The sequence below is a fragment of the Narcine bancroftii genome, chromosome 4 (assembly GCF_036971445.1).
Source record: "Narcine bancroftii isolate sNarBan1 chromosome 4, sNarBan1.hap1, whole genome shotgun sequence".
In the NCBI taxonomy this organism is placed as follows: domain Eukaryota; kingdom Metazoa; phylum Chordata; class Chondrichthyes; order Torpediniformes; family Narcinidae; genus Narcine; species Narcine bancroftii.
Genome location: NC_091472.1, coordinates 61,337,337 through 61,360,033, shown reverse-complemented (window position 1 = coordinate 61,360,033; position 22,697 = coordinate 61,337,337). Strand labels below are relative to the sequence as shown.

At 37.4% G+C, this 22,697-nt stretch overlaps 1 protein-coding gene across 17 annotated transcripts in view; it reads left to right on the top strand.

Annotated features, from left to right (window-relative positions):
* The window catches only part of nrxn1a (neurexin 1a), a 1,705,359-nt gene that overhangs the window by 101,201 nt on the left and 1,581,461 nt on the right, over positions 1 to 22,697 (top strand). For 16 of the 17 annotated variants that reach the window (XM_069931396.1, XM_069931400.1, XM_069931399.1 and 13 more), the window contains exon 3: positions 7,656 to 8,985. In XM_069931396.1, coding sequence (XP_069787497.1) covers positions 8,259 to 8,985 — 727 coding nt within the window. In that variant the 5' untranslated portion in view covers positions 7,656 to 8,258. Of the gene's footprint in view, positions 1 to 5,471; positions 5,658 to 7,655; positions 8,986 to 22,697 lie in introns of those variants that run through there. The other variant, XM_069931384.1, reaches the window with a different exon arrangement.

Sequence of the window (22,697 nt, the reverse complement as noted above, 5' to 3'; positions counted from 1 at the left end):
AATTCTTGGTATTGTATTGAAGCTTTCAGGCAGGACTACTGATGCATTAAGAGTACTTAATTTTCACACCCTGTTACTGTCATTTTTATCTGAGTCCGTTAGTGAAACTTACTGGTGACATCAGTTTTTGGTGCTGCCTTTTAGCCACCTTTTGTACATACTAGAACATGGTAATAGTTAAAGATGTTAAATTTGTCCATCCCCACACAACTCTCTTGCATCTCTTGGCTATCTGAAAGAAGATGGCATTGGCATAGGAATGTGTCTTCAACTTAAAAATTGGGAATGATTGTGAGGTCAATTGGGTATGAGGATGACATCAGCTAATTTCATTGCTGGCCACGGACACTATAATGATTGCATCAGTCATAATGAGCACCATTCAGGTGAGGTGATGTAAACCTACATAATCCCACTGTTTATCTTTCTTTTCTTTGGCTTGGCTTCGCGGACGAAGATTTATGGAGCTGCACGTCAGCTGCAGGCTCATTTGTGGCTGACAAGTCCGATGCGGGACAGGCAGAGACAGTTGCAGCGGTTGCAAGGGAAAATTGGTTGGTTGGGGTTGGGTGTTGGGTTTTTCCTCCTTTGTCTTTTGACAGTGAGGTGGGCTCTGCGATCTTCTTCAAAGGAGGTTGCTGCCCGCCGAACTGTGAGGCACCAAGATGCACGGTTTGAGGCAATATCAGCCCACTGGCGGTGGTCAATGTGGCAGGCACCAAGAGCTTTCTTTAGGCAGTCCTTGTACCTCTTCTTTGGTGCACCTCTGTCTCGGTGGCCAGTGGAGAGCTCGCCATATAACACGATCTTGGAAGGCGATGGTCCTCCATTCTGGAGACGTGACAGTTTTGCTCTGCCACAGAGGGAACATGTCTTGTGTTTGATTGCTGCGTTTGTCAGGTTAGGATACCTGGCAACGTGTGTGAGAAGTGAAATTTCAATATGAAATGTGCAACAGTGAAAGTAAGTATGGAACACTTGAGTAAAACATACAAATTCGAATGAGGACTGATGGTTATGCAGTGGTGGATGGGTGGTGCTTATTTATTTAGTGATTTTTGAACACATTATGCAGTGAGTAAATAATTTGAGGTGTTGTATTTTGGTTCTCTAAACTTGAATTTTGGCATCAATCTCTCAGAGTAATTTTGGAAATTATAGCCCTGTGAATTAGATGTTCTAAGAGATCGGATATACAATTATTTGGATAGTCAACAAGGCTTTGTGCATGGTAGGTCATGTTTAATCAATCTTATGGAGTTTTTCGAGGAGGTTACCGGGAAAGTTGATGAAGGAACTGCTGTGGATGTTGTCTTCATGGACTTCAGTAAGGCCTTTGACAAGGTCCCTCATGGGAAGTTCGTCAGGAAGGTTCAGACGCTGGGTATTCATGGTGAAGTATTGAATTGGATTTGTCAGTGGCTGTATGGGAGAAGCCAGGTAAAAGTGTTGGACTGGTGGCATGTGACTTGTGCTGTGCCTCAGGGATTGATGCAGGGGCCATTATTGTTTGTGATCTAGATCTGTGATCTGGGTGATAATGTGGTAAATTGGATCAGCAATTTTGAAGATGACACTAAGATTGGACGTGTTGTGGACAGCAAGGAAGTTTTTCAAAGTTTGCAGAGGGATCTGGACCAGTTGGAAAAACTGGCTGAAAAATGGCAGATGGAATTTCATGCAGACAAGTGAGAGGTGTTGCAGATTGGAAGGACTGACCAAGAAAGGGTGTACACGGTGAATGCTCGGGCACTGAGGAGTGTGGTAGAACAGGGGGAACTAGGAATACAGATACATAAATCCCTGAAAGTGATGTCACAGGTGGATAGGGTCCTAAAGAGAGCTTTTAGCATGTTGGCCTTCATAAATCAACGTATTATGTTTCGGAGCTGGGATACGATGGTAAAGTTTTAGAAGATGCTGGTGAGGCTAAAGTTGGAGTATTGTGTGCAGTTTTGGTCACCTAACTACAGGATACTTACCAATTTCATCACTGCAGACCTGTTATGCCTTTTTAACATGTTCATGCACTTAAAATACTGGTTGCATCGTTCTTGGTTTGCTGAGTAGCCTGGGTAACTAAAGAACAGTATAGATATTAAGGGTGATAAATCATCTTAGTCCTCAAGTGTTAACTTCATATCTTTCTGTGGATGCTGCCTTACCAGTAGGGTTTCCTAGCATTTTCTGTTTTTACTTTAGATAAGCACAATACCCATCATTGCCTGGGAAATAAAACACTTGAGCTTGGCGTTGTTCCTCAGTTTCCTGTTGTCTGCTCCTTGTTTGTCTGGAGGGCTGTATCGATGCTGTCCTGTTTCTTGCTGCCTGCTCCTTGCATGTCTGAAAGTATCAACAGTGAGGTGACACTGATGTTCCTCTGCTGTCTTTCGCTTTCTGCCTTGTTTATCTCTACGGGCTCGTGAAGATCTTCTGCCAATGTTGCTTCATTATTTTTGGGGCCCACATTGAACTGGGTTTGGCCACTTTTTTTTTATTTTGAATGTACATTGATACACAGCACTGTAACTAATTGGGGAATCCCTAGTGCAAGTTCAATTTTTTTGAACTTCATATGATCTTAACGATTAAATTCAATGTGGTCATGACATTCAGCATGAAATGTTACCCCTACTGAACGTCCTTGGACATTTCTAGAGTGCTCCATATTGATTTGCATGGACAACAGACAAACAAACAGGCATACAAGTACAAATACAATTTGCAGTTTTTATATTTTCCCATGTTAATGAATAAAGCAGTGATTATTAGGCAGTTTTTAGCAAATTTTTAAAAACTGATCACATGTCAAGTGCTGATAGTCAACATCTGCACCCAAGGCCTTTGGAGGACTGCCCATAAACTGTGGAAACATCCACATCTTTTTCTTGTATAATTCACCGAGAATATCACTGAGATCAAATGCTTCACTCACAGGGCTAACCAGAATCCATGGTTGAACACAGAAGTCTGAGCACTTCTTAGGACAGGAGTAAGATGACCCTAAGATCTCTCATGAGCATTCCTGTGCAATCTGGAAGGCAAAGCAGGAGTGTGCAGATAAAATGTATAGATACCTGTGCAACACCAGTGACATGAGACATTTGTGGCAAGGGTTCAAGACCATAACAGATCACAAGAGAACCTTGAGAATGAAAGAAAACAGTGCTCTCCTACCACCCCTCCTCCAATCAATGTCATAGACTGGGATCGTGTTTTTTTTAAGAGAACTTGCAAAATTGTTGAGGACACAGCATCTTTAAGTTACTCCTGTCAGGAAAGCAATACAGAAGTATCTGAATAAGAACCACCAGGATGAGAAATAGCTTTTTCCCCACAGGCAGTAAGACTGTTGAATGACTGAAATGAACTGCTCATATTAACCATGCAAGACTCTACTATCTATGAAACAATATTTATTTATTTTAATATCTTCATTTATGTACTGCATACAGTATGGTTTTTTTTGCATGTGTTATGTCTGTATGTATGTTTGCATGTTTTTGGACTGATAACTGGACAACACTCGCATCAGGTTGTACTTGTACAATCGGATGATAATAAACTTGAACATTTGAAACACCTGCTCATATAAAGAACAGCTCTCTCCTTAAGATTTGAAGGTTGATTTTGGGCAGTCCAGTAACCTTGTGTTGTCATTACCCACTCAGGAAATTGGATTTTCTCTTTTGATGGTAAATGTTTTTGTCACTGGTTTCTCTCAGTGATTGTGTGAAAAGGCAGGCAACATGAAGTTAATCTTCATCAGACGCAAACCAGTATGGGTTAGTTGTTCATCATGTTCCCCGTGGCCTATTTTGGCACGTTATACAATTCATACTTGCATTCATATTCACATTAATGTAGATTTATATTTATATACAAGTCCCATTCATATCACTGCTGTATGTTGGGTATGCTTTTGTTTGAATTGTGTGGCTTGTGAACATATTTCCACATGGCATGGATGAATATAAGCACTCTGGATAATTTTTTTTCTCCCCTGAAATTGTTAATGATATTTCAGTGATATTCAAAACTTAACTGGATTTCAGATCTTGAGTCCTGAGACAGCTGAACCAATGCGAACCCGAAAATATCAACAGGCTCCTTGTGCAAGTGTAGTTTGGTGCAATGGAAGGATTCATATGCAGATTCTCACCAACTGATGAATTGCAATCCAAAGAAGCATCCCTGCTCTTTGTAGCTGAACCTATCAACAAGAGCCTTAAGCCCACTCAATTTTTGATGCATTTCCCCTGGCTGTCCTTCAACGAGCATTTACTTGAGAATGCATGATGCTGAACAGCAATTGAAAGTGTATCCTGAGGTCTCACGATCTCCAAAAAAAAAACGTCTCGGGCACTCTTGAAATTGTGAAATTCGCTCTCCCTCCTTTTTGTTAATGATAAAATGAAATATTTTACCACTCCCACCCTTCCTCAAAAAAGCACGCAAGCACATTAAGTAATTGATGTTATATCATCTAAATATTCTTGGAAACTAAACACAGCACGAGATTCTCTCCATCACTCGGAATGATCCTTTGTCGGGTATCAGATCAGAACGGAATTCGGAATTCCGTGATTCCGGGTCTTGTTTTTGCTTTGAAGAGAGAAAGCACCGGCTATGTCAGGGTTTGAGGTCAATGCTTCCGTCGTATTTTTGTTGGAGTTTAAAATAATTCTCCCGGGGAAATGTGGGGGGAGATTTATAAACTGTGTGGCGTCGGTTAATTGGGAGGGATTTCTGGACGGGGCATCGAAGTCGCAAACGTGGACCAGAGGAATCCCATGCAGTGGCGAGGGACCAGCCGGATCAAATCCTGTCCTCCCTGGCGAAACTTGGCGTGAACGCAGGTCAGTCCAAATGTAGCACTTTGATGTAACCTTCCAGCTGTCGGGAGGAAATAATGCCAGCCCGCTGGCCGGTGTGAAACCCATTTGGGAGCCTGATCAGGCGATGGTGCCCTCATGGAATCCCCCTAGAAAGTATTGCAAGTCTCAGTTTGGTGGCCATTGCACAAGTATTTTCTTTGATGTGACTGTGTGTGTGTGTTTTCAAATAACACGCTGCGTTTAATTGCCCTCTGATTTCGCGGCAGTGGTGGAGCAGATGGCCGTTCGTTCCCTTCTCGCGTGGAGGGAGAATCAAGGCGAGGGAAAATGACTGACGTTGCGGAGTGTGGGGACGAGAGATTCGAGGGGACAGTTGCTCCTGCGGCGCAGCTGGCAATCCGCTTCAAGAGCAACGCCCGTGTGACGCGTTCAGCTCAGCAACCCGCTGCAAATCGGAGCAGGAACCGGAGGGAGTCTGCTGCCCCGCCAGTGCAAACCGAGGCGGGAGGATCAAGTCGCAGGGGCGGGGGGGGGGTGGATGCTTGCCTTGGATGTGAACGGACTTGGCATTTGAAAGCCAATTCCAACAGGCAGGCAGGGAGGGAGGGAGGGGGCAGCAGGTCGAACCCCGTATTTGACTTGGCTTTCGAGCTGGAGCTGGTCGCTCCAGAGACGATGCTCAGCTGCTGGAGATGAAAGCCGGCGTGAACATTGCGATGGTGAAGGTGGTGGTGGCCCGATTGAACGCTGCGATCCTTTCTCTCGCTGGCTTCAACCAAATGCTCTTTCGAGCCCCGTTTGATCTGGACGAAATCGCACGTACGTCTTATTTCACGAAATGTTCCATTTCTGATCACGGGAGACGCTGTGTTGGTGTCACGCGAAAGAAAGGACTAGCTCAGTCTATTATCGGATGGATAATTCTGGGGGGTGGGGGGGATCCTTTTGATCTTGACAAGAAAGGTGGATATTAAAGAGAGGAGGTTCTGGCAATGAATGCAACAGCGTGAGGAGCCTTGATGAAACGACTGGACAGAGGATTCCCTGATTAGCGCAGGCATTTTTCACCGTGTTATGGTTTAGATTGTGGAATTGGCCACAATTTATGGCTGTTAACAGATGGGAGAGGCTGGCGGAGTGGAGGAAGGATCTACCCGACAAAGATATTTTCTGCAATTAATATGTGAATAGAAACGACCCTTTTTCTTCTGGAATTTGAATGCTTCATGCACATGCTCCATATTTTTAAACATTAAGTATAATCGCCATTTTCACTTGTCAAAATAAATAATTGAATATTTGTTCACTGCGATCAAACTGTTTCTGAACATGCAAAATCAATTTTGACCTCCAGAAATGTACTTTAACAAGAGCTGTGTCCTCGGATCTTGTCCATTGTGCTCCGTGGGATGTCCAGCATTCATTCGGTTTCCTTTCCCCTCTTGATCCTGGATCAAATGAGTTTGATTCGTGTTCACTTGATATTTCTACAGAAATGTGATCGTTTTTATTTCAGGGTACAGTTTAGTCCTGTCAAATTTTGCACTGGCCGTTTTAAATCCTCCTGGAAGCTGTGTAGTTTTGAAGGTAAGGGGCTTTAAACCCGGCTTGAAAGAAGATCCAAATTCCACACTTGATGTCATTTGGCAGAAACCCCTGTAGGGATCGCTCTGTGCTGAGTGTGTTGGGAGAAGGATGTGCTTCCCTTGGAGAGATCACAGCCTTTCTCAATGTTATTAATGCTCCTGCTAGCTGGTAGATATTTTTGAGTGTTCATTAGGCGTCAAGGTTCGGTATCATAGTTCTGAACACTTGCATGCACTAACTTGAATAACGATGTGGAGGAAAAAAGACTTCTGAGGTTGGAAGTGTGTGGGGGAAGGGGAAGGTTGCTGGATGCACAGTTTGTATTTAAATAGTATTTGTTCACAGTGATGGTTGAATTTTACTTGCAAGTTATCAGATAGTCTGTATTATTTTGAATCCCTTTTTATAGTGTTGAATTAATAACTATACTCTTGATTCATCAGGTAATGGAACATAATTGATGTTTTTTTTTAGTGACCATAAAATGCTCTTCAGTTGTTTCTAACAGGTTTTTCAATCCAATTGTTGTGATACCTTGCCTTACAGATTTCAATTCATAAAACGTCATTGTGGTGTTGTAATTATTATAACAGGATTGTCATACGCAGCATGAATAATTCAGCAGCTATTCTCAGATGTGCTTTGTTCAGAAAATTATTGGTTGCCAACATTCCTTGTCTAATTTTGTAAAATTTAAGTAGGGATAAAGAAGAATTGAGCAGGTGCTGCAAGACTTCCTGTTCAGTGGAACAAATTGAGAGTACAATTTTAAGTCCTAATTTGTTTGATAATAAGATAACAATATTGCTGATAAGAATGTGTTCTGTATTATTTTATTATAGATTGGCTTATTGAAACCACGTCCTTTTTAACCTGTTCCCATGAATCAAATGCCATGAAATGTACAAACAAATTGGTTAACTGAATTAGGAAAAAATAAGTATTTTAAAGATAGAATACACAAGTCAAAGATGTAAACAAGCAATAGAAACTTTAAAGAGAATACTTGGATTCATCCTATGTTTTTTTTGCCGAGTTGCATGATAATGAGTGAAATTAATTGTTCTTTAACAATAAGAGTTTGCAGTTCATCTATTCTTGTGGAGGCAGCAGGAGGCGATTTATTCCATCAGCAGCTCTTTACTTGTAGTCTATAAAGTAAATTATTGTAAGATGGTTTTAAACTGAGCTAGGGGTCACCCTGTTATTTATTGCTTTCTTTCCTTGCAGATTGCGAGTTGTGCTGAAGCTGCTGGTAAACAACTGGATTCACAACTTGTCCCTGAAAGGAAGACTTGCTGACAGGCTTTGCACGTCAAGAGGCATCTAAGCGACTTGACAGTTTATAGTTTTCAGCACCAGTGGGAAGCAGGCAGCCCAAGCAGCCATGAATGATGACTCAGTGTGTCTGTTTTAGCATGGTGGTATGAATCTAAGGTTCTGCACCAGGAGTCTGCATCTCTGAACAGATTTGGTATTTTAATGGGATGACCAAAGGGAAATACACAAGCCAACCTCGAGAAAAACAATCTTTTGGACCTCCATCAATCAATTCCATCTTCAGAGAAAATTTAAATGCTATTTGTTTTCTTATCCGAAGCAGCAACATAAAACTAAAGGAGTAATCTGATCACTAAAGAAAAATCATTCTGAATATGGGACACCAAAAGCAATTCTTCTGACATCCCTAACCTAAAAAGTTGCCAGCAAAACCTTAACAGGAGAACTGCTTCACTAATCCTCTCCAATTTGGATTCAAAAAGGGATACACTCTGCAGCTTGCAATAAATCTATAAATTGTGGGACATCCTACAAATTGTTCAATATACATTTATGAAGATGGCTTTTCTCATCAAGAAGAAAGGCCATTTGCTTTGGTTTGGCCTTCTTTTTGGATGTCTTGTGAACCTTGGGTTCAGTCTAGAATTTACTGGAGCTGGAGGTCAGTGGGCAAGGTTCCCAAAGTGGAATGCATGCTGTGAAAGTGAGATGAGTTTTAACATGAAGACCAATATTTCCAGTAGTTTATTGGTATACTTTGATGATGAAGGATTTTGTGATTTTCTGGAACTCCTCATTGTAGATGGATACCTTCAACTTCGCTTTTCAATTTTCTGTGCTGAACCAGCTATTCTACAGTCAGAAACTAAAGTGAATGATAGTCTCTGGCATACAGTAGTTATTCAGAGGAATTTCAAGAAGACAACACTAAGAGTTGACAAAGAGGTCAAAACAGTTGAAGTGAAATCAAAGAGGCGAGATATGACAGTCTTCAGCAAATTGTACATTGGCGGAATTCCACCAGAATTTCATTCATCGGTGCTGTCATTAACATCAACTTCAGTAGGAAGTCAGAAACCATTCCAGGGATTAATAACCGACCTCAAGGTTGGAAATGGGACCACCACGCTTATTGATGGTCAAGGAATCAAAATGGATGAAAACTACCTTTGCACAAATCACAGTCTCTGTCTAAATGGTGGAACATGCTCAGTAGTACAAGAGAAGGCAATTTGTGATTGTTCTCATACTGGCTTTCAAGGAAAAGACTGCAGTGAAGGTAAGGTGACGACAAGATTATTTGTACTCGTTAATCATTACCACTTTTTAAAGTTGTAGGATAAATTACCATTCACAGATTAAACATGGAGAAAGTTATTCATACATATTCAATTTCCTTTATTCAGATACCTTCAAGCAGTTCTTTAAAATTGAATCATAAATGTAAAATAACTTGATCAATAAAGAATATTGAAACCCAGCATCAGAATAATTGAAAAAAAATAGTGAATTATTAGATGAGGTCATTTTTTTTCCTGAATTCTAGTTTTATGAAGTTCAAGCTGGTGTTTTCTTGGCATTGGTGCTAAAACTCTACTGATATACTGCCAAATTATTTTTTAAATATCATCCTCAATTTGTTGTTTGCCAGACTGTGTCTTTGCCTCATGAAATATGACCTTGTTTAATTTACATATTATTTAAATAAGGAAGATGAGTTATTTTGGCATTCACTAAGTAGTCTAAAACTGAGTTTGGCTTTAAAAACATAAATATAATTTCATTTTACATCCTTCATCAATTTCTAACATTCTTTTGATATGATTGAAAGCATGACTTTTTGTTTGTTTTTAAAAAAAAATTTGTTCCACATTTCCACATTTCTTTTGCACATGTGCTAATGCTTGCAGATGATTTACTTTTAATATGAGAAATTAATATGAGAAATTATGAAATATTAAGTTCTGATTTCTAATTTTGATGCAAAAGCTTAGTTATTAACGTTATCCTGTGGGTCATCTCAGAATATTATTTAGTGTTACTGAAGAAGGAAAACAATGTTAATTAGATTTGGTTGTAATTTTTTCATGTAGAAATGTAATTATTTTCTGAGATACTCCACTTAGGTATGTCCTGATGCATAGCTAGAACCAATAATAAATGTTTCAGTAAAATGCATACTTTACTAAAGCCTCTTACTGGCTCTCATGTCATTTTACAAAAGGTGATTATAATTTCATAAAGCATTTGAAGAATAAAGTGAGGATATTACCTCCAAAAAAATCTTCTCTATGAAGGGAACATTATGAAGATTTTTTAAAATAATTGGAAATAAGACCTACAGTTTCCAAAACAAATAGCATGTGAAGGGTCCAAAACAAAAGATCAAGTTGCATCTTCTCTGTAAGCATTCTCCTTATTAAAAAATAATGTGTATATTTCACATTCCCATTACCAGTTCATGCAAAAAAAAATTGCCAGTAATTAATTTTGCCATTTATAATCTACCATCACTGCAAACAGGTCATACTTTAAGTACCCATATTTATGTATGGTATTGGCCTCAGGAGTTTTGATAACCTCTAGCATTCACCTTTTAAATTATGAATATGTAATATATTTTGAACTCGTGCCATTTGGAAGAAAAATGACTTTTTAAAAGGAGACTGATTTCCAATCAGTTTGATCATTCATTTTTAAGCATTGAACCTTGGAATAACTGCTCTTAATCAGTGTATTAATTCTGAAATCATGGCTCTCTTATTTTAATGCACGATGTTAATTAAAAGTTCCCCCAATTATATTTTTTCATCCAATTTGTTTGGTCATTAATCCTGTCGGGTGAAATGTAATTTTTTTTAATCAAAAAATGCTAATGGAAATGAATAATTGCAGGTAATTCATGACTTTTAATTGACGGGTGGAACAGTAAATAAATTGTTGTAATCATTACTTGAATGAAAACTAGGACAACCTAACCATGTTCTTGTCCTGGTATCCAATAAAAATGGTTTAAACAAGCCACTAATCCCCACATTATTGAAAGTATTCTTTCAATTTTTCCCATAATTGCCATGAAAACGTGGAACTATTAACTTGCTGTGCCCAGATCTATCTATTGCATCTGCACATAATTTTAACAGCAGAAACAATACCGCAAATTAAAATTTTTATTAAATTAGCTGGAATAAAATGTTAGCTGGAGATGCTTATGGAGAGAAGAATGAAAGATTGTGAGCAAAAATAAAGAACCCAGTTGCAACTTTAAACAATACGCTGGCTCTTAAATGGCAAGAGGACAATAGATAAAGAACAATATAAGAAAGAGAGTCTAACAAAGGAGAGAATTAACTAGTTCACTGGCAAAAATAATGAATGATCAAACAACAAAATACAATCAGTATCCAAAAGTGAGATATTGAATTTTGAATATACTCTAAATGAAACTGATAATTTTTGACTCAGTATTCAATTAACATTGTAAAATACAAATGAAAGAGTGAGTATAATATTGCTCCAGTTAAGTATTGGGAGTAATTTTATAAGTTTGCCTTCATACAGTTAGTTATCATTTTGATATCCTCATATAAATTGTGCGATCTTGTTTTCAATTTACTTTTAGCAGTTTTGGTGATGCGTAGCGTTCTTCTTGTTTTTCCAAACCCCCTGAATGCCAGGCAAAGATGTTTAAAGTACTCACTTCTTGATCTTATCTCTACATTTGAGGAAGGTTCTGTGGGATTCTGATTCATGATTCTCACAAGTGACATTTCTGCTTTTGTGTTGATTTCATTCCTCCATTTAAGAGGTGTAGACTGTAGAGCATTAGCAGCAGTAAATGGAAGAGTCGCCAATTGATAATTTTGATTCACATTCAATTAATTTTTTATTCACATCTCTATCAAAGTAAAATGAGCATAAGCAAGAATGTTCAACACTAAGTATTTAAATCATTGGTGTCAGGGTTACTTTGAAAAGAAATCTGATCTTTCAAGTGTTCAGTCATTTGTATTTTTATTGCAAGAACACCTATTTAGCTTCTGACACCGTCTATTTTCCTGTTACACTGCAGAATGCTTTGTAAGCATAAGTTCTCATCACTTGTTGTTTGCCAGTGATGTTCTCCAATTTAAAATATAACAATTGTTCAGTCTTTCTCACGTATGATCTCTTAAAAAATTACAACGTATCACCGCTATGAATTGATAAATTGGTGGGAAAATGAATGGTGTGACTTGTAAAATTTTAAAATTATTCGATGGAAAAAATTGCTACCTGTGATTTATGGATGAGGAGGATGAAATCGCAACTTTTAATTGAAGAAAATAGGCTTCTCCCCAATTCCCCTAAAATAATTAGTCACTTTTTATTCATTATGGACAGTTCATCTATGTTATGCACATAAGATGAACTTAAAGTCCATCTTTAATTTATTTCCTGAGATTATTTATTCTGGTCTAACTCATTCTGTTGGTGCCAATTTTCAATGGAGGAGCCTGAATTCATTAATGATTTTTTGGGGTTTGGTTGTTGATTATTTTCTATAATGGAGGATGATTGTGCTTTATTTAGTTTTTATCAGATTTTTCACTTTCAATCTTTGTGGCGGCATTGTGAGGATCCATGAAATTGAGTGCATAACTGATCTGTTGGTGTCGAGTGAACTGCTAATTGGGTGCACATAAGTGCCACTAACTGCAATCATTTGTGTGCCATTAATAACTTTAATAATATGTGAAGGATGTGCTATTTCACAGTGATGTAGTGGATGGTCAGATAAAAGTAATGATTTGTTATCAATATACAGTAAAATTTTTCCTGGAAAAAAAAATCAAAACAACTACAAAAAGCACAAGACTTGTAATGAATTTTCTGTGAACCAAGCCTCTAGTCAAATGACATGAAAGCTTCTGTACACATATTAACAAGTGGTGAGCCTTGAATCAAATTTATGGATTTTTCTTGTTAAAGTAGAGTTGCCAGAAATATTTACTGTAATGCACATTCGATGCTTATAATATTTCTGCATTCCTGGGCATCTACTGTACAGTTAAGAGACCATTCAACCAAATGGTTCATAAGGCCATTAGGAAATAGGAGATTTCATGGAATAGAATCTTAAAATACAATTGACTCATATAACTTCTGCAGCAGAGAGGTACCATTTATACATGATTATCGAAATACACTTGAAAGTTAAATGGCAAATAAATCATCAGATGAGTCAGATGTCATGATGCCACTTTAGTTTTCTCCACATTGTTGTTTACAGATTTTTTTTTCACCTCTTAAATGAATAAAGTAAGTCTTTTTTTGCTTAGTGATAATTGTGGAAGAAAATTCAAACTCGGTTATGTCGTCAGCATTGCTTCAATTAAATGTATTAACATTCAAATGATCGACATAATAGTGATGCAGTTAGAAAGTCTCATGTATATATTTGTTTTGAAATATGTATGTTCACTGTTAAGTGACTAATAGCAAGATGCTGCAAGAAAATTCTTGAATTGGACAAATGGTTGTCAATTTGTATAGGTTATTATAAAAGGCAGAGAGTAATATTTTTGGGTGTTAAATTGTTTTCAGGAATTTTGTTATTTTAGTCCAAATATTGAATGACTTTTGACAATATCTAGTAAAAACTGTAATGAGTACTTTGTCAGTCATGGCCTTCCATCTTCTTGCTCCTGTATAAAAGTGATACAGCTGTCTCATAAATTGTCTGGACATCTTGTTTTTGCAATGACATGGTAGGATTGAATACTTGCCAAAATATCCAAAAGACTGAGAGGAATGATTTTGCTTGATTTGACACTTGGAAACGAGACAGTAAAGTGGTAGAGTCACATAGTTGAGAGGTGGATTTCAGTTTCTTCAGCTTGCATGTGGAATCTGACATCATGTCTTTGGATTATGTTGCCAGGAGGCAGTCTTTATTTGGGAAAGAACCTTGGGAGAGTATGGAGGTGATATCCTTGTGATAGGAAGAAAAACATTTGCAAGACTTCCTCTAGCTAGGAGTGAGAACAATCCTAATAAGGAAGGGGAGGATTTGGTGCAGGAGAGCAAATTTGACATTTCAAAGGAGCAAAGCAGATGAGGATGCCACAGGTACAGAAAGGTCATTCAGATATTGTGATGTCACAGGTTAATAAATCTGGGGACTTTCCAACATAGAGCTTGCAGAAAATAGGTATTGATTACAGGATGAATCTCATTGGTGAGATTGGACAATTGCAGATGTGAAAACTATTACAGCAGGCAAGTCAAGGATGAGGTTTACTTTTTGAAGAATAAAGATGATAATAGAATATAATTGGGGATTGAGAGGGACAGGAAAATACAATGACATCACATCTCCCGAGAGAATGCACAGTTCACATTCATGTGATATTATAAGTAAATGGCACAAATCCTGGACTGAATATGTGTGTTTAGACTAGCTATTGGAAGAAGAAAGTTCAGGAACTAAAATCTGATGTTTGCGTACATTTCACCTGTTGGGTTATTGAATTTTACAAAGAATGTTTTCCAAAATTGTGATCCATTTATGTGATATGGAGCTATTCAATTTGTAAAGAGCCTACAGTATATGGTATGGGAAATTTCCAAAACAAATGGAAAAGCTTGAAATGTGCCTTTAACCTGCAAACTGGAGAAGGATCCCATGGTCTCCAGTCCTGTCGATCCGCGCAAAAACTTTACAATTACATTGGTCAGACAAGATATCCCACAAATAAAGCCATGCTCATTAATCCCAATATTTATTCACGATATTTCAAAATGCAGTTTGATTCTATCCCTTGGGACTTAATCTAGGAATTCTAATAATTTTCTTCTCATTTGATATTAGACTGGCCAAGATTCATCTAGGTTATCCCTGCTGCTCTCTTGTAATGTGGGACTCTCTTGTCGCAAGCAAAAACTTTTAAAAAAACTGTCTGTAAAGGCTCATGCAATCACTTCTATTTTCATTCAAGCAGACTGGAATTTATTTAATCAGATCAAAGACACACGATTTCTCCTCCTTTATAATACAGGCATCGTCTAGAACTTCACTGTTCTCCCTTCCAGTATTCTCTAGCTGTAATGACTTTATGTGTAAATATAGATTAAGAAGTATTCACTGAAAATAAAACCTCTGACATTGCACACAGATTGCTATTTTGGTCCCTTACAGTCTATATTCTTTCCCTGGTTATGGCCTTGCTCTTAATATATAGGCTGTCCTTGTGTAACCAATGTCTGGGATATGAACAGCTCGTACTTACAAACCGGCTATTCCCCAGTTCACACGTGCACATAAATGCGCATAATGTTACCTCACAAATACAAAATAAGAACAGTCAGTACCTGTTCCACCTTGTGTACAAATTTGGCTTAAGGACTGACCCAGGTAACGGATCTCGTTCATTACCTGGGGTCTGCCTCTATTCATAAAATGGTTTGAATTTTTTCTTAATCCTGCTTTAAGTGATGTGTAATGCCTTTGGCCTTCTGATCTCTTTAATTATTCTCTATATTTTCAACATTCCTGAATAATTGCCCCCGTTTTCACTTCTTTATACTTTTATTTCTTGATGTTTAGGGTTTCCTGGACTTGCAGTCATTTCCATTTGCCCTGATTGGAACACATTTGCCCTTGACTCTTATTTCCATTTAACTCCTTCCCACTGGTTAGTCATGAACCGTCTGCTTTTTCCATTTCTTACCTCAGAATATTGAAAATGGCTTTCATCCAATATATATCTTAATTTCCAGACAATTCATATCCCTTTCCATAACTATCTTGAAGTTTAGAGTTATGGTCAGTATCTCTGAAATACTCTTCCCCAAGTATTTTATCCACTTTTCTTGCTGCATTCCCAAATATTAGTGTGATAGGTACAGATCTATCACCAATGTACATAGTGTATATAGTTACAGTATCTAGACTGTGCTTACAGCGATTGGCTGAGAGCTAAGCCACGCCTACTGTCTGGGCCTTAAAGGGTTGTGTCCCTAGCCAGGTCGGATCATTCTGGACTGGTCGGCCACCGGTGTAGAGCTCCTGTCTTTTGCTAATAAAAGCCTTGGTTTGGATCAACAAGTCTTTGATTCTTTCGATGAGCTCTACAATTAGATAGAGTATGGCTCATTCTTAAGATGGACTTTCCCCATGATGACTAAAAAGATTTCATGGATGGACTTTATCAATTGAAACCTTTCTGAACTCTTCCTGGTTAGTACTGTGGAAATTGAAGTTCCCTTCTATTGTAACCTTATTACTCTGCACTTCTGTGATTTATTTACATATTGCTGTACCTCCCACTGACTGCTAGGAGTTCTTTCATATTCTTTCAGCAAAGTAATTGTTCCATTTTGTTCCTAAGTTCTACTAAATGGTCTCATTTGAAGAGGCTTCTCTGATATACTTCACTGCAGGAATGTATTCCTTAATCAACCTTACAATGCTCTGTCCTCTATTATAAATCTTTACCTGCCCCACCTCTTCATATCTGAAGATTCTATTTCATGGAATGATGAGTGATCTGACTTGCCCTTCTTTCAACTGTGATAGCAACAACATCCTTTTCCTGCCTGATGAAAATGGTCTTCCCTATTCCAAATGCACTAATTATAATAAAATACATTGCATTCCTCCTATATACTTTATCATGACTGGGTTTTTTTTCTACCGAATTTACTTAGTTTTCCTTAATATTTGACTGCAGCACCACCTCAACTGTCCAGTGGTTCCATAACCAATTAGCATCAACACTCCCAACAACACTGTAACCCTTCTCTTTAAGGTGTTGATTCTGATTCAGTTCAGGTACAATCCATACTGCCAAAAGTGGGAAGGTATCCGTTTACCTGCAATCTATCACCGGGAAGATGGTGGAATGTATTATTAAGAAAATAATAGCAGGACATTTGTAAAATCATTCAACAATCATGAACTTCATGAAAATAATGTTTGACAAAAGGCTTAGGATTCTTTGAGGATAGAATCAGACTGAATAAAGGGGACGTATAGCTGCAGTGGATTTGGATTTCAAAGGGACATTTAGTTAATGACCAAATAAAAAGTTATAGCTATGGCTTTGGAGGTGGTACAGAATCAGCAAATTTATAGTTTTGGGATAAATGGGCCATTTTTGGCAGGCTATGGTCAATGAAATACCACAAGGGTAATGGCTGACACCTCAATTTTTTGATTTAAATCAGTGGTTTTCATACTTTTTCTTTCCACTCACATACCACTTTAAGTACTCCCTATGCCATTGGTGCTCTGTGATTAGTAAGGGATTGCTTAAGGTGGGATGAGAGTGGGAAGGAAAAGTTGAGAATCACTGCTCTAGTCCCAATTGTTGCTGAAATATTTTACTTGTCATTGGGCCATTTCCATTGGAGTTATGAAACCAAGTCAATTAGGTATGATTAAAACAGTAGTTTTCAAACTTTTTCTTATGGCAAACCTATGGCAAAGGGATTACTTAAGGTGGTGTGTGTGTGGAATGATGATGTTTGAAAACCAGTGATTTAAATGAAGATACTATGTTTGTTTGCTGACTATACAAAGAATGGTATGAATGTAATTTGAGGTGAATACAACGTGTATAGAATTGAATGTTAAATGAATGGGCAAGAATGATGATGTTTGGAAATGTGATGCTATCTACTTTGGTGGAAATAATAAAAACTCAGAATATTATTTGAAAGGCAACTAATCTGCATAGATGCAAAGGCAAACAAGTGCAGCAAAAAAATTGGGAAGGCAAGTGGAATATTGGACTTGATTACAACGAGGGTGGAGTTCAAATGCAGGAAAAGTGAGAAAATGAACTGCTGGAAATTGGAAATAAAACCAAGATGTTGGAAGTACCTAATGGATGAGGCAGTAATTGAGAGAAACGTAATTAATATTTCACATTGGAAATCTTTCAACAGAACTAGGTAAGTTAGAAACTTGCCTTAAATTGCAGAGAAGGGGAAAGGGTGGACAGAACAAAAAGGACAACGGAGACACCAAGAGAAGAGTCTGAATAACACAATGGTGGTGGCATCAGCAGAAGGAGAGAGTTGTTAATCATAGCTGGTCTGACTGGAGGAGTTGTAAATAAAAGGAGACAAATTATATTACAGGAAGAGGCATTTTATTTTTTATTTTGCGTCAAAATATATACAGCATTTATCCATAACATAAAAAAATAATAAAAACAACGACACAAAAGTAATAAAGTTTTTCTATATTTTCTCCCCTTCCTCCCCAAAAAAGTAGGAAAATAAAAAGCCTGTCAAATAAACCTATATCTTTTATTTAATTAATTGCAGTTTACAAAACAATTTTAAACCATAACTAATTGTGTTTTAGATGTGGTGATACAGTTGGAACTTTTTTTTCATGCTTTTTGGTCATGTGTACATATACAATCTTTTTGGAAGAAAATTCAATCGTTTTTAGAATATCTGTATAAGATTAAAATAGTTTTAGATCCAACAGTATTTTTATTGGGTAGTTTGCAACCTCTGAAAGGTTTGGGATTAGACAAGTTTCAGCTTGCTTTTATATATTTAGCTTTATCTGTAGCGAAAAAATGTATTGCTAGTATGTGTAAAGATACAAATATGATTGATATTAATAGATGGTATAATGAGATAAAATTTTGTTTAATAATGGAAAAAATGTTTTGCATGATCATTATAATTTTTTTATTAATAAGTGGCTGTTATACTCAGAATATTTATATTTCAATTTATAGTGATTAGATTTTAATATGTATATTTAACTTTTTAAATATTTTTTCTTTTTTTATGGCTCTCCTTAGGAGAGTTGGCTGAAGGGGGGTATTTTTCTTTTTTTATATATATATATATATAAAACAAATGTACATGTTCATGTTTAATTGCTGTATATGTCATATTATTTGTTTTTTGAATGAATAAATAAAGTTTAAAGAAAAACTAATTAGGGTGGGTTGGATGGGGGCGTGGTGCACGCTGCAGGTAGAGTCATAGCAATAAAATTCATGTAGGGTTTCCAAATTTTTATCATTTTTTTTCTGGTTGATTTTGTAAATTATACATTATTCTCTCTAATGGTATACAATTTAAGAATTCCATTCACTATCTATTCAAATCCACAATATCATCTGATTTCCATGTTACAGCTATAGATTTCTTTGCTATTGGTATCACTACACTTAAAAACTTCTTTTGATAAATGTGTAACTTCAATTGGGAAATATATCCCAATAAAAATACTCTGGGATCCTTCAAAATTTGCGTGTTCAAAACTCATCCCAATAAAATACTTGTATTCTTCCAAAACTTATCTACCTTTTTCACATTGCCAGGCTGCATGCAGGAAAGATCTTACTTCTTCATTACATCTAAAACATTGATCAGAACAATTTGAATGAAGTTCATGCAATTTATATGGAGTATAATATCATTAATGTAAGAAAACGCTGGATCTTTGAATGACAAAACACTGCAGTGGCTGAAAATCTGAACTAAAAAGGAATGCCTGAAATTCTTGACAGACTAGGATGCACTGTGGAGAGAGAAAAATGGAGTTAACTTTGGTGACTTTCTTGCTTTAAGGTTATGCTATACCTGAGCAGATGAAATCCTGTTTTTCAGCTTTTATCTGAGATTTTAAAAATAAACAAAAGGAAATTACACCTATTTTAAAACAAAGAAAGACAAGGAGGAGGGCATTAGCTCTTCAAGCACACTCTTCCAGTCATGAAGAGCATGACTGATCTTCCCAGTCATTTTGCAACAACATCTCATAATCTTTAATTCTTTTCATGTCCAGAAATCTCTGTTTCTTCGTTTTGAATGAATATAATGATTGAGCCTCTTGAGCTCTTTGCCACCTCTGACGAAAGAAGTTGCTTCTCACTTTAGACTCGAAGTGCATACCCCTTATTTTTTAATCAGTTATGGGAAGCATTTTCCCTGCATAGAGTCCTTTAAGAATTTTGTATATTTTGAAGAAATTTCTTCTCATTCTGCCAAACTCCCAAGTGTATCTCTCCTTGTGCAGAAATCTGCCATCCCTGGAACGAGTGAATATTTACTGTACTTCATCTATCGTAAGTACTGCTTTCTTAAAGGAAACATTATTTAAGGTGAGGTCCCATACAATTACACTAAAACTTGATCCTGTAATCAAAGTTCTTGTAAAATAAAAGTTTCCTGTTAGCACTCTTCATCATTACTGCATCTACTTTCCAGCTAAGCACTCCACTTTTCAGTTACTATAACAAAGGACATAGTTAATTTTGTTCACATATTATTTCATTTGCCATTTTCTTGGTCACTTATTCAGCTTGTTCTTGTCCCCCTGAAGCCTCTTGACATCCTGGTCCAAATGAATGATTCCACCATGTTTAATGATCTTTGATTATGTAAAGGTGAACCTCAAATCCTCATCCTGAGTCACAGTGTATCAACCCAAAATTGATCTATTTACCGCTCTTTGTTTATTTCCCCTCCCCCTCCATTGAATCCATCATAGCTAGGGCTTCTTGATGCCATACTCAGTCGAATGCTGTCACCTCTGTAGTTCAGGTTTTTAGACCTTATTTCAGCTGAGTCTGAAATAAGGTCAGAAGCAGAGTGACTTTGACAGTATCCAACAAGCTTTTGCATTGTTTAGCAAATACTGCTTGATACTGCAGTCAATTATCCCGTCATCCTTCACATTGCTGATTATCAAGAGAATCAGTGCAAACTGGTAGGGTTAGATTTGTACTGTTGCTTGTGGCTGAGACATTTGAGCAGTTTTTCAATTCGAGGTACTAACCAGTGTTGTAGATGTACTAGAATAGCTTGCTTAAGGGTGCAACACGTTGGGGAGAAACAATCTTCGGTACTATAACTGGAATGTTGTCAGGGCAACAAATGATGTAAATAATGTATTTAGCCATTTCTTGATATCATGTGGAATGAATCAAGTGAGCTAAAGACTGACATTTATTACACTGGACACTAATGAAGAAAGTAGAGGTGGATCTTCCACCCAGCACCTGACTGAAGAATCTTGTAAATGCTTCAGATTTCTCTTCTTCGCTGATTTGTTGGGCTAACCTGATGCCAAGAATGAAAATGTTTGTCCAGCTGTCACCACATCTGGTGAGTTTAATTGTGCTTCATCTTCATAACGGGATGTGGCAGGACTGCAGAGCTTAGATCTGATCTGTTAGTTATGTGACTGCTCAGCTCTGTTGATTGATGTTTGATGAATGTAATACCATCTTGAGGTTTCACCAAATTCATCCTTTGTTCTAAACTATGCCTGGGACTGCTCTAGACAAGTCCCCTGCACTCCTTGCTGAATCAGGATTGATACCCTTACCTGATGATGCTGGTAGAGCGGAGGAAGTGTCCAGTCGTGAGATTGAAGATTGTGGCTGAGTGCAGTTCCGCTGTGGCTGATGGCCCACAGTGCCTCATGAATGCCCAGTCATGAGTCACTGACTGTCCCATTTAACATGGTGGTAGTGTCACATGACATGACATTGCGTACTTACACTGTGAAGACTTTGTCTCCACAAGGACTCATTCTCAAAGACGTCACGCAGATATAGTAAAGTGTTATTTTCCTTTTATAAATCCTTGTTGGCTTTGCTCTATCCTGATTTTTTTTTTCAAACATGTCAATGATGTATCCTTCATTACAGATTGTCATAAGAGACAACTCAACTAACCAAAAGATTAAATTACATTTCACTTGAACTTCTACCATGTAAATATGCCTTTATTCAAGTGAATGGACATCACTGCTTCTGCTCAAGGTCTAATAAATATTGCACAAAAGGTATTACAGTCTGGGTTGAGAAAGTAAATGCCCATGATATTTGGTGTAGGTATGCAGGCATTTCCCTCATATCTCAGCAAATTCTTCCCTAGTACTTGTGCATTTAAATTTACAAGGATGATCATAATTTGAACTGCAATGATGTGCTCGATGGTGTCACTTGTTTCCAAAGCAGAAGTAATCTTAGAACCTGTAGGACAATTTAGATGCAAATGATTTGTACAGAGATTGATGAACTTGTGGAATGGACACTCCTCCAAGGATGCAGGTATTTAAAAAAATTAAATCTAAAGTTGATTGGAAGGAGAAGGCGATTGAAAGTATTTTGAAGGATTGGGCCAAATGGATTGCTAACAATTTCCTCTTCAGCATGTTTTTTTTTGTAAAGAATGTGACACTAATTATACTGAATGAGACTATGGATTTTTAGAAGGCATTACTGTACATCATTTGTAAATTTCTAAGAGGCACAGAAAATGTTTATTGAATTGTTCATACATTATGAGATAATGCTCAATTGGAAGGACATTTTTGAGTACAAATGGATGTTCAAAGAAAAACAGTAAAGGGAAAGAAATCTGTCGAATTGCTATGAAAACCAAATTGCACCACATGTCCAGGCCAATAAAACTTTTGCTCCATTCAATATAACATTAGCTAAATTAACACATTAGTTAATTATCCCCAATTTTGTTTGTGTGTGTGTGTGTGTGTGTGTGTGTGTGTGTGTGTGTGTGTGTGTGTGTGTGTGTGTGTGTGTGTTTGAGATAACCAGACCATTACAATAATTTAGGCACAATTCTGGAAAGTCATTCTAAAATTCAGTCTTAGAAGTCCATAGTTAATTCAAGCTGATGGCCAGAAGTAATCGTGAAGGAACTGCGAGAGGCTGAGTGACCAGACTGCTGACAACTCAATAGCTCTTGATGTATAGACTGCAACAACTCTACTCTCAAGGACATTTAGGATTATTATGAGCTCCCGTTTCATTTAGTTTGAAATATCACTTTTAGGGCTAGCACAGGCTGCAACCATTCACAGCTTTGGACAAACTGGGTGGCAACCTCGAGGACAGACTGCAACAAATGTTGATACTCTGGATCAACAATCCTTGTTGAGTTTCTTGCTGAGAAATATCCTTTTGGACGAATGGTTGTCACAACTCCCTTTTTCCTTGT